At 50.1% G+C, this 12,299-nt stretch overlaps 1 protein-coding gene across 2 annotated transcripts in view; it reads left to right on the forward strand.

Moving 5' to 3' along the window:
• ACAD9 (acyl-CoA dehydrogenase family member 9) overlaps positions 1-12,299 on the forward strand; it is a 36,134-nt gene that overhangs the window by 18,163 nt on the left and 5,672 nt on the right. For both annotated transcript variants that reach the window (XM_038003478.2, XM_007985419.3), the window contains 9 exons: positions 55-161; positions 1,187-1,287; positions 2,797-2,875; positions 4,420-4,594; positions 6,070-6,143; positions 7,337-7,412; positions 8,867-8,937; positions 9,193-9,312; positions 10,930-11,058. In XM_038003478.2, coding sequence (XP_037859406.1) covers positions 55-161; positions 1,187-1,287; positions 2,797-2,875; positions 4,420-4,594; positions 6,070-6,143; positions 7,337-7,412; positions 8,867-8,937; positions 9,193-9,312; positions 10,930-11,058 — 932 coding nt within the window. The remainder of the gene's footprint in view (positions 1-54; positions 162-1,186; positions 1,288-2,796; positions 2,876-4,419; positions 4,595-6,069; positions 6,144-7,336; positions 7,413-8,866; positions 8,938-9,192; positions 9,313-10,929; positions 11,059-12,299) is intronic.

Genomic DNA, 12,299 nt, shown 5'->3' on the forward strand with positions numbered 1-12,299 from the left:
TAATGGGAGGAGTATGGGGCTGGGCTGTGATTGACGCTGGTCCATGTCTCCTAGGTGGCCTGGGCCTCTCCAACACCATGTACTCACGACTAGGGGAGATCATCAGCATGGATGGGTCTATTACTGTGACCCTGGCAGCGCACCAGGCTATCGGCCTCAAGGTAAGGTGTCTAGGGATTCTGTGGTGCTCTCTGTAGGTCTTCTGGAGTCACATGGTGGCATAGAGGCCAGAGGCTTGCTCCCTCTGAATCGGGCCTGATACCTGACGTGCAGTCCTGCCCTTCGATTCCCTCACTCTGGCCACACCTCATGGTGCTCAGTCCCCACACACTGCCCACAAGTGCAGTGGTCCTTGGGTTGCATGTCCCTTCCTTTTGAATCTGCCTCCTGTCCCCATTGCCTTTGATCCACCCTTCAAGGCGCAGGATTGGGTGCCGCTGTCTTCGCTTTGGGCTGGAAGTGGTCTCCCCTCCTGAGCCCTCGTCCCTCAGCCTCAGCGTGCCCCCACTCTTTATGCAAGCCGCCTTCCCCCCACTGGTCTTGAGCACCTTAGGGCAGGCCCAGGGCCAACTGCCCTTACTGGCAATCTCATTACTCAGATTATTTCTGCTTAATGTTGACATCAAAGAGAGCTGAATGCACACCATGCTCGGCTCCCCCACCCCAGAGAGCACACGCATTCATGCAGATGTTTGATGAAGAGGGGGCCTGTCTATGTGGCACTGGGAGGGCAGCAGGTGGGACAGCCCTGACATTGAGCACCTTCTTTAAGATAGACGTGGTTCCAGTGCTCCTGCGTCTTCACATTTCATCATCCAGACCACCCTGCCAGTGGGTGGGAGTGGCCCAGTTTGTGGATGATAAGATGGAGGAGGGTTTCTTTGGAAAGGGATATCCTTTGCCCAAGACCACCAGTCTGGGAAATGAAGGAACCGATATGAAAGTTTTGGACACAGACTGCAAAGCACTGTGGGTCTCCGAGGCTCACGGTGCTGGCACATGGGCCCCTGACAGTCTCCTCAGCAGCCTGGCTCCCTGGGCTCTGCCTGTGGCCGCTTGCTCTGAGTTCTGCTGTTTTCGCTTGCCTGAAGTAAATATTTGCCTCAGAAAGGAAATGTTTCACAAACACACCTCATGCTCTCCTTTCTCCCCACAGCTGACATTAGTCTGTGTCTGTTCTGTTTAGGGGATCATCTTGGCCGGCACTGAGGAGCAGAAGGCCAAATACTTGCCTAAACTGGCGTCTGGGGAGCACATTGCAGCCTTCTGCCTCACGGAGCCAGCCAGGTCTGTCCCTGCACAAAATGTTATCCCTCAGCAGCTGTGACATTGCCCAAGATTCACTGGGGCAAGGGGGTGTTGGTTTTGTTGAGTAGCTGACTTTTCCTTCTTTCCAAAATCTTGCAGAGAATCAACTCAGCAACTGTTCTTGCCATTCCTCTTACCTTGACCTTATTTCTCTGTCCCAGTGAGACTTGCAAGTGAGATACCATGCTTGACAGCACTTACTAAATAAATTTTTGTGGTTTATAACACACCTTGACGTACAATACAGTAATAACGTTCAGGCTTCAAAGCACCTTTCAGAATATGTAGCGTGAGTGGTACTGTTCCTGCTTACACATTAGGAGCTGAGGTTCAGTGAGGCTGTGTGATCTGCTGGATGGAGCAGGGCTGCAGCAGGACTCGGGACTCCGATGATAAGTCCATCACCTGGACCATCCTCCATCCTGCTTCACTGTGCGTGGGAACCTGGGAACAGCCATCCTTCCTGGGGTGCCCACAACTCATCCTCACAGGACCTCAGATGAGCCCATTGCAAGCACCCATTTCCATGTTTAAACCTAAGCCCAAGTTGTTTTCACTGCCGCTTTTTTACGTGATGTATTGAAGCAAAGGTTGGCTAAATCCAGCCTCCTGCCTGTTTTTTATAAATAAGTTTTGTTTGTTTGTTTGTTTTTGAGACAATCTTGCTGTGTCACCCAGGCTGGAGTGCAGTGGCACGATCTCATCTCACTGCAATCTCTGCCTTCAATTGATTCTCTTCCCTCAGCCTCCCGAGTAGCTGGGATTACAGGCATGTGCCACCATGCCCAGCTAATTTTTGTATTTTTAGTAGAGATGAGGTTTCACCATGTTGGCCAGGTTGGCCTCGAACTCCTGACTTCAAGTGATCTACCCACCTAAGCCTCCCAAAGTGCTGGGATTACAGGCGTGAACCGCCACGCCCAGCCCAGTTTTATTGGAACATGCCCATTGTTTTATAAATTGTCTTCAGCTGTGTTCATGTTTTTTTTTTTGTTGTTTTTTTTTTTTTGAGATGTAGTCTCGCTCTGTCGCCAGGCTGGAGTGCAGTGATATGATCTCGGCTCACTGCAGCCTCCGCCTCCTGGCTTCAAGCGATTCTCCTGCCTCAGCCTCCTGAGTAGCTGGGACTACAGGCATGCACCACCACACCCAGCTAATTTTCGTATTTTTAGTTGAGATGAGGTTTTACCATGTTGGCCAGGATGGTCTCAATCTCTTGACTTCGTGAACCACCTGCCTCAGCCTCCCAAAGGGCTGGGATTACAGGCGTGAACCACCATGCCCGGCCTCATGTTCTATTAATAGCAGCAGAGTTGAGGAGGTGAGACAGACATCCTATAGCTTGTAAAGCTGAATATGTTATCTGACCCTTCATTTTAAAAGTTCACTGACCTCTTAAAAGTACTAGAACCTCCATTTTCAGGCCCTCAAAAGCATTCATATTTATTCCCAGTATTCTCCCTTGACCACATCTTTCTGCATCTGCAGTGGGAGCGATGCAGCCTCAGTCCAGAGCAGAGCCACGCTAAGTGAAGACAAGAAGCACTACATCCTCAATGGCTCCAAGGTAGGGCTCCTTCCCCATGGCCACGTCAGGATCTCAGTCACGACCTTCACTGCCACTGAGTGAGCACTCTCCACACACCAGGGATTGTACCTGCTACCGTAGCACTGACTGCCTTCTTGAGCTGCTTTTATGTGTTTGTTTTTGATTTTTTTTAGTTTTTTAAATTTGAGACGGAGTCTCTGTCACCTAGGCTGGAGTGCAGTGGTGTGATCTCAGCTCACTGAAATCTCTGCCTCCCAGGTTCAAGTGACTCTCCTGCCTCAGCCTCCTTGGTAGCTGGGCTTACCCATTCTTGGCTAATTTTTGTATTTTTAGTAGAGATGGAATTTCACCATGTTGTCCAGGCAGGTCTTGAACTCCTGACTTCAAGTGATCCGCCCACCTCGGCCTCCCAAAGTGCTGGGTTTACAGGCATGAGCCACCGTGCCCGGCCTGTAAACCCGAAAAATCTTTCAATTTTTTGTTACACAAAATTTCAGACGTGTTCTGTGTGCCTGGCTGGCCCCAACTCCGGCAGTCACCTGCTCATGGCCACTGTGCCTCTTCCAGCAGCATTGCTACCTCCAGATCGCATGGTAACAATCACAGCATGCCTCTCTAAAAGATAGGAGTTTTGTTTGTTTTTTTAAATAAAAACAAAGCTGTAATATCCTTATCACATTTTAAAAATTGATAATTTCTCTTTTCTTTTGAGATGGGGTCCTACTCTGTCACCCAGGCTGGAGTGCAGTGGCACAATCTTGGCTTACTGCAGCCTCAACTTCCTGGGCTAAGGTGATTCTCCTACCTCAACCTCCCAAGCAGCTGGGAGTACAGGCATGCAGCTAATTTTTTTTGTATTTTTTTTGGTAGAGATGGGTTTTCACCATGTTGCTGAGGTTGGTCTCAAATTCTGGGGCTCCAGCTATCTGCCCACCTCGACCTCCCAAAGTGCTGGGATTACAGGCATGAGCGACTGTGCCCAGCTGATAATTTCTTATATCTATCAGCATTCAAATATCCCTGATTGCCTCATACCTTTTTTTGGTTTAACTATGTGCTTGAATTAAGATCCACACGAGTCCTATCTGTTGCGGTTTGTTAAGGAGTCTGTTTCTGCTTCTAACTCCCTTTGTTTCCTTTCCTCCTCCTCACCACCCTCCTGCCTTCTCTTTTTTCATTTCTTTTTAGAATTAACAAATAAATGTTGTGTGTATTTAGATGTGCAACATGATGTTTTGATATATGTATACCTTAAGAAATGATTAAACCCTTTCTTTCTTGAAGAAATGCAGTTGTCTGGCGGTGGAACCTGAGCTATTTGACAACTTTGGATGTTCTTTCCCCCCTCCACCTCCACCCTGGCCATCCATGTCCCTTGGGAAAATCCTTGGTCTGGGCAAACTGGGCTGAGCCCTGTCCTGTGTTCACTCATGCTTGGTTGGCTTCTGCAGAGCCAAGGACCCTGCATGTCTGGCCTGAGGTTTGACTGATCGACAAAGACAGAGCTCAGATGGGTCACATAGGGGTTTGGTTTTCTCCAAAGTCCTTCTTTCTGTCCTCAGGTCTGGATTACCAATGGAGGACTGGCCAATATTTTTACTGTGTTTGCAAAGACTGAGGTAGTTGATTCTGATGGATCAGTGAAAGACAAAATCACAGCATTCATAGTAGAAAGAGACTTTGGTGGAGTCACTAATGGGAAACCTGAAGATAAATTAGGCATTCGGGGCTCCAACAGTAAGTAGCTCGTGTGTGCGTGTGTGTGTGTATGTGTGTAAGGGGGAGACTGGCCCTTGACTCTGTCCAAATAGCAAGATAAAATGAGATTTAAATACTTTCAGTTTTTGTTAAGCATTTTAAAAAGATCAAACTAAGAATGCCACATGGGCTTTGTCTTTGTACCCACAGCTGAGTGCTGCTCACTTGAAGACCTGCTGGTCATCCCCTGCTGTAGCTGCCCTAACAGACAGACCACCTTACCACCTTAGAGCTCAACTTACAGTCCTCAGCCTTTAGTTGTCTCAGTCTGCAGTGCCTGGCAGCCTGCTTCAGGATGTGGGTTGGGTTCAGGTCCATCTGGGGGCTTGTTCTTAGAGCAGATCATAAGCACCTAAGGGGCCAAGCCAAGCCATATAAGCACTTTTTTTGTCGTGGGAGACTTAGTCTCTCTCTGTCACCCAGACTGGAATGCAGTGCTGTCATCTCAGCTCACTGCAACCTCTGCCTCCTGGGTTTGAGTTATTCTCCTGCCTCAGCCTCCCAAGTAATTGGGACTACAGGCGTGCACCACCACACCCGGCTAATTTTTGTATTTTTTGTAGAGATGGGGTTTCACCATGTTGCCCAGACTTGTCTTGAACTCCTGAGCTCAGGCAATCTACCTGCCTCAGTCTCCTAAAGTGCTAGGATTACAGGTGTGAGTTACTGTACATGGCCACCTTTTTTTTTTTTTTTTTTTTAATAGAGATGAGGTCTTGCTGTGTTGTCCAGGCTGGTCTTGAACTCCTGGGTTCAAATGATCTTCCTGCCTCTGCCTCCCAAAATGCTGGGATTATAGACATGAGCCACCATACCCGACCCTGAAAGCACATTTAAGTCCTCCGTTCATGTTGGCCTCATTCTAGTGGCCACAGGAAGTCACATGGCCCTAGCAGGCAGGGAAAGGGAGGGAGGTCCATCCCTCCTTACAGTGGGAGAGTGCTACTGTTAGATTGCAGGGGTGTGATTGTGTTAGAGTTAAGAATTGAGACCAGTGGTCCCAGTCTACCCTAAGGCTTTAGGAAATGCTGTTCTCTCCCTCACTTTGCTTGTTCTGGCTCTTTATATCCCTGACTGTTTTCATTCTTAAACTTCTGCTAAATGTCACCTTAGAAAAGTCTGACATAGCCCTTAATAAAAATATTATTATCCACCCCCTTGCCAACCTCCATTTCTCTTTATCGTGATGCCCTATTTATTTCATCCATAGCACTGATCACAATGTTACATTGTTTTGTTTATAGCTTTTGTCTCCCTAATCAAAGTATGAGCTGCACAAAGATAGGAACTTTGTCTTTCTATACTGTCCTACCAAACATTGGATGGATGGATGGATGGATGGATGGACGGACGGACGGACGGACGGACGGATGGATGGATGAATTGCCTGCTTGCAGGTCAAATGCAGAGTGATTTGCATTATCAGATGAGATCTTAAATTTCATGTGTTTCAGCTTGTGAAGTCCATTTTGAAAACACCAAGGTACCTGTGGAAAACATCCTTGGAGAGGTCGGAGGTGGGTTTAAGGTGAGTTGCCAGCCACAGCCCCTTGTGAGTACCAGGTAGTGTCATGAGTGCAGCTTGTCGGCCCCCAGCTTTTGCCCTGTTCCTGCTCGTAGCAGAGTAGCCTGTGCATGGCAGGTGACTTTCCATGGTTATCTGTTGGGAAATTGGCCAAATTGAGACTGGAAAATTGGCTGGCTCCTAGAAGAAGTGTATGGTAAGGATTGGGAATCTTCCTTCACCTCTGAGGCCTTATTCGCCTTGAGCGAAGGCTAGGATTCCCTTCTGCAGTGAGTGTGAGAAAGCAACCTGTGGGTTCTAGTGGATCTCAAGCTCTGTGTCCCACAACCCTGGTCTGCATCCCTGCCCTACTCTTTTCTTTCCGGACTAAGACTTACTATTTTTATTAAGAGATGATTCATACAACAAAGGACTCACCATTTTAAAACGTATCATTTCAGTGGTTTTTAGTATATTCACTATGTTGTTCAAATATCTCCTGTGTCTAATTCCAGAACATTTCCTCACCCCAAAAAGAAATGTTGTACCATCCAGTATGACCCTTACCCAATCCCTTGGCTGCTACTCTTTTACTTTATGTCCCTATGGATTTGCCTCTTCGGAACATTTCATAGAAAAGCAGTCATATGCAAGATCCGGTTTGGTGACAGGCTTCTCTCACATAGCATGATGTTTTCAAGGTTCATCTCTCATAGTATGAATGAGTAATTCATTCCTTTTATGGCTGAATTCTCTTCTCTTGAGTGGAGATAGCACATTTTGTTCATCCATTCATCAGCTGATGGACATTGGGGTTGTTACCACTTTTGAACATTCATGTCAAGTTTTTATGTGGAAATACTTTTTCAGTTATTTTAATTTATATCTAAAAGTAGAATTTCTGTTTGGCCCAAGTTGGTCTTGAACTCCTAGGCTCAAGCGATCCTCTTGTCTTGGCCTCCCAAAATACTGGTACTACAGGTGGAAGCCCCCATGCCCAGCTCTGGCATGTTCCTTTGGAATAATGTTCAGTGGTCTTGTGTGCAGGGACGTTGGTAGAGCTGCAACAGTGACTGAATCACCTTGTTCTGAGGCGTTAGGACAGTGCTTTTTCCCAGCTTGAGGGAAGGCAAGCTGATCCGCCTGGCCTGGTCTGGTTGTGGCCTCCTCCTGCTGCCTCCTTCAGGGCCCCTGGGCTCTCCCTGTTCTCCCTGCAGGTGGCCATGAACATCCTCAACAGCGGCCGGTTCAGCATGGGCAGCGCCGTGGCTGGGATGCTCAAGAGATTGATTGGTAGGTAAGTTAGGGACAAGGCCCATTGTGCCCCACCCCCCGCTTCCCCAGCTTCAGCCCTGGAGGCTCTGCCATTCCCCTGGCCCATTCCAGGCCGGTGCTGAACTAGGCCACCTAGACTGAGGGTCCAGCCCAAGCTCGGTCCCTAGGCTTTTGTGGAGACCAGAGGGTCTCCTCAGCCTGCCCCTGAGGTTTGTCGTCGTCCACATTCCTCTGTTTCATCTCCACATGGGTGATGCCGATGTGGGGACAGGCTTTCTCTCTGGGGTAGGGATGGGGATTGGGGAACAGGCTTTCTGTCTGGGGTGAGAGGTTGCCACCGACCAGTAGGAGCAGAGCTGCTTGGTGAGCACACACCAAGAGCCAGGCTTCCAGGATACACGGCCTCTGGTTCCTAAGGTCTTTGTCTTCTGGGTGACTGCACAGTGGGTAGGGAGTAGAGTCGGGTTTGGAACCCAGGTGCCTGGGCCCCTGGATCTTTCTTTTGTTCTCTTCTGTTAGGATACCCCAAACCTCCATTTTCCCTTGCCAGTGAACTTAGAACAGCCCTGTAACCATTCTGGTTGTGGTGGAAGCATCTGTGGGGAAATGGGGATACCCGGGGCAGCACACCCCTAAGTGCTTTATGAAGCTCCTCTTTGATGCCAGGCTCTGGGCCTGTTTTGGCTTCCCTCTATTTTAGAGATGAGAAGACAGAGACTCAAGAGAGGGCAAGTGATTTGTTGCGGGCCATACTCCTGGACCCAGAACGAAAGCTGTCAGGCTCCAGGCTCAGGGCTCTTCTCACTCAGGCACAAGGCCTCCGGGGAGCTCCTTTGCCAGGGCTCTCAGAGGGGCTCGGCCCTCTTCACCTCCTGAGTGCACCACACCTGGGAGAGCCTGTGGAGAACATGGCTACGGGCGGGGTGGGAGTGCTTCTGCCTGGGGGAGGCGCCATGTCACTCATGGGCCCTTAGAGCTCAGCACTTTGTCACAACCACACGCCTGGAAGCCCCATCCCAAATATTCAAGCCAGGCGGCCCCACCTGCTTTGGTCAGGAACACTGCGCTGGGTGTGAGCCTGCACCACCTCTATCTGGGGCCTCTGTGCCTGGCTCTGTGCAAGGTGCCCTCCACCTTCCACCTTATTGCATCTTCACAGTGACTCTGAGGTGTGGGATGGTATTCAGGGAGGTGTCACACTTGGCCCAAGGCACAGGCTGTAAGAACCATGGCCAGGACTCAAGCCTGTATCTGATGCCAAACTCTGTGTGTGGGTGCCATGAGGAGGGGCGGTTCTTCTCTGACCTACGGGTGCTGGCAAGTGGGGGTGCTAGCTTCTGGGGTATTTGATCTCAGCAGACACGCTTCTCACAGTGCCCGTCTGTGGGAAGGATAAGGATGATGGCCATAGGAAATCATGTTTGAACAACAGAAATGTTCCAGTTCTTTCTAATAACTCTGCTCTTCCTCAGAAATGACTGCTGAGTATGCCTGCACAAGGAAACAGTTTAACAAGAGGCTCAGTGAATTTGGATTGATACAGGTACCGACGGTTGAGTACTGTATTTGTGCATTTCACTGTGTGACGTGAACGGTGTGTTCTTTTGATGTCTCTGTACTGGTGACTCTTCTGTGGTGATTTGGGAAGAAGACTAGTTAGGCTTTATTTAACACTGGTCACTGGGCTTGCTTCTCTTGGGCATTGAGGCTTCTGACTTAATTACCTTCTGTCCTGTTTCACAGATTTGGCTCTCAGCACATGCAAATTGCTTCTCGTGTTTTTTTCTGAACACTGTAGGAGAAATTTGCACTGATGGCTCAGAAGGCTTACGTCATGGAGAGTATGACCTACCTCACAGCAGGGATGCTGGACCAACCGGGCTTTCCCGACTGCTCCATCGAGGCGGCCATGGTGAAGGTAACCCCAGCATAGCCAGAGAGCTGGTGCTGGAGGGAGGCTTGGGATAGCTCCCTCACTGTGACCTTTCAAGCCCATGCTGTTGCCTGTCATCTTCCTCCTGTCATTGATCCAGTATTTGCGATACACTTGCCCTGTGTAGCACTCCAGGGATAGGCAAGCAGTGGGGAGCAGCAGTGGGGAAGTGTCTGGTGAGCCAATGGATCAGCAGTTTATAGCAGAAGGAGACCATTATGATAACATCCTTTTAGAGTAATAACATTGCAGCTGGCTTGCTTGAGAAAGACTTTTTTTTTCCTTAGTTTATGGCCTTCCTACTTTCTGGTATCAAAACTTTGTCTTAAAAACTAAGCATATGGCAGGGCGTGGTGGCTCACGTCTGTAATCCCAGCACTTTGGGAGGCCAAGGTGGGTGGATCACCTGAGGTCTGGAGTTCGAGACCAGCCTGGCCAATATGGTAAAACCCCATCTCTACTAAAAACAAAAAATTAGCCAGGCGTGGTGGCGGGCACCTGTAACCCCAGCTACTTGGGAGGCTGAGGCAGGAGAATCACTTGAACCCGGGGAGGGTGGTGGAGGTTGCAGTGAGCCAAGATTGTGCCATTGCACACTAGCCTGGGCAACAAGAGCAAAACTCCATCTCAAAAAAAAAAAAAAGAAAAAGTATATGAGTCTGGGCAACATGGTGAAACCCCATCTCTACAAAAAATACAAAAATTAGCTGGCGTGGTGGCACATGCCTGTAGTCCCAACTACCTGAGAGGCTGAGGTGGGAAGAGCATCTTATTTGGTTGAGGTAGATAATAGAGTTTGCTTTTGTTTTGTTCAGGGTAGAAGGTGTCATTTTTTAGCTGTAATAAAAAAGATGGCCACCCTTTGGGGGACCCTACTTTGTTCCCCCAACAATTGTTTTTAAGCTGATCTCTGGAATTGAGCTCTTGAGAGAAATGGTGAGAGGTATGGCAGCTTACAGAAGCAAACGTCCTGGTGTGGGCAGGAGAGTACCTAAAAGGTTGGGATCCTGAAGTAGCAAGGTCCCTGAAAAAATAAAAAATAATAATAATAATAAAAAAAGGTTGGGCATCTTGGGCCGTGTTTGAGTCTTTTCTAGGTGCAGGCTGTGTACTGGGTGCATTTGCATGTGTTTTATCATCTCGTTTTCTTGTCACCCTTGAGCAGTGACCATAGACGTTAGTTTGCTGTAGCCAACTTCTTCCAGATACTAAACCTAGGGCTAAATATGGCAGTTTGTCTGCCCCCAAGGCACTTAATAGTGTGCACAGACAGAAAGAAGTCACGGCCACTGGGACTGGGCAGGAACAGGTCAGGTTTTCTCGGGAGGGGGAGATCTTAGGTGGGTTTTAAAGGAACAGGAGCTAAGCCAGGTGCAGATAGGGTGAAGGTGGGCCCAGAGGTACAGAAGGTCACGGTGGGGTGGGGAACACAAGCTGGCCAGTGTGGTCAAGGAAGGCAAAGGACTTGTCCACATCACCCCTCAAGTCCCTCCCTGGCCGATCTCCTCCCCAAACCCTGGTGCCTCCCACGGCTCCCCAGCCACCCAGCTCCCTGCAGCGTAGGTCTTCCTTTTGGAAAGGATTTGGTGTGACACCCCACAGGTGTTCAGCTCCGAGGCTGCCTGGCAGTGTGTGAGTGAGGCGCTGCAGATCCTCGGGGGCTTGGGCTACACGAAGGACTATCCGTACGAGCGCATACTGCGTGACACCCGTATCCTCCTCATCTTTGAGGTGAGTGGCACCGCCACCAGCTAAGCTGTGCTCCACCCCCAGGACCCTGCCTGGTCCTGAAGATGCTGCTCAGGGCCTCACAGAGGCCCTCGCGGCCCAGGGCTGGGTCTCATGCTCTCAATGGCTCTCAAGGGCTCTCCTAGCCCTGGCACGTCTCGTTCCTGATTGCTGCCCTCCATGAAGTCACAAGCCTGAGGAGTCAGTTCAGTTAGCATGTGCCTGGTGGCAGGGGAGGGAATTGGGGCCACAGAGATGTCTTTGGGTGCTGTGTTCTGATTGTGTAGCAGGGCCGACCAAGGGGAATGACAGAGTGCAAGTACGCAAAGAGGCAGGGAGCAGGCGTCCTCCAGAGGCAGCCAGAGTTTTGTGAAGCATGCCCTTAGGGGCAGAAAAAAAAGGGCTTTGACCAGGGCCGGGGGGAGGGCAGTTTGTCCCTGAGGGCAGGGTAATAGAGCATGCCAGGCCCAGATGGGACTGATCTGCTGGCACAAGGTGAATGAAGAGAGAGTGAAGGGCTTTCTGGGAGCAGCAGTCAGTCCTGCCAGGTGGGCTGGGGCAGGTAGTGGGTTTGGGGGTGTTGAAGAAGGTACACGGGAAGGCTAAAAAAGTAGCCAGAGTGTGGAGGACCTTGACTGACAGCAGAGGAATTTGGAAGCCATAAAACGTCTGTAAGCAGGGCATTATTTGGTTGTATCTGTATTGTGGGAAATTCCCCCAGGGGCTCAGCAAGTGCCGGACATATGGACGGGGCTCATGTGGAGAGTGAGTTACAGGGATGAGGCCAGAGGCCAGGGGCTCTCCTGCTGGGAGGGAGAGGCTAGACCTAAGAGAGCATAGCAGGATGGGTGGGATGTGATGGTGGGCATGGGTATACAGGAGGCAGCCTGAGACAGGGAGAGGGTTTGGGCCTGAGCAGCAGGTCTGGTAATGAGGGGACATCATCAGCCTCCGGGAGTGTAGTCTTGTCTCCTGGGCCGTCCTGTCCAGTGGGAAGCCTCCTTGGCTGCTTTTGTTCCCGGCCTGTCCATTGGGTTCCAGCCATCTCCACTGTTGTAGTGGACATACGGGGCAGGGGCCAGCCTGAGGGCACTGGAGTGGTCTCAGCCTTGCAAAGGGCCTTCTCCAAATGTCTTTCCCTCAGCCCGGGAGGGCTGGAGTTCTCCAGGACTGGGGTGGTCAGCAGGGTTCAGGAAGCCCTCGAGGCCTTGGAAGAACACAGGGCTCTCAATGTGGGGTGGTAC

This window comes from Chlorocebus sabaeus, chromosome 22 (assembly GCF_047675955.1).
Source record: "Chlorocebus sabaeus isolate Y175 chromosome 22, mChlSab1.0.hap1, whole genome shotgun sequence".
Taxonomy (NCBI): Eukaryota; Metazoa; Chordata; class Mammalia; order Primates; family Cercopithecidae; genus Chlorocebus; species Chlorocebus sabaeus.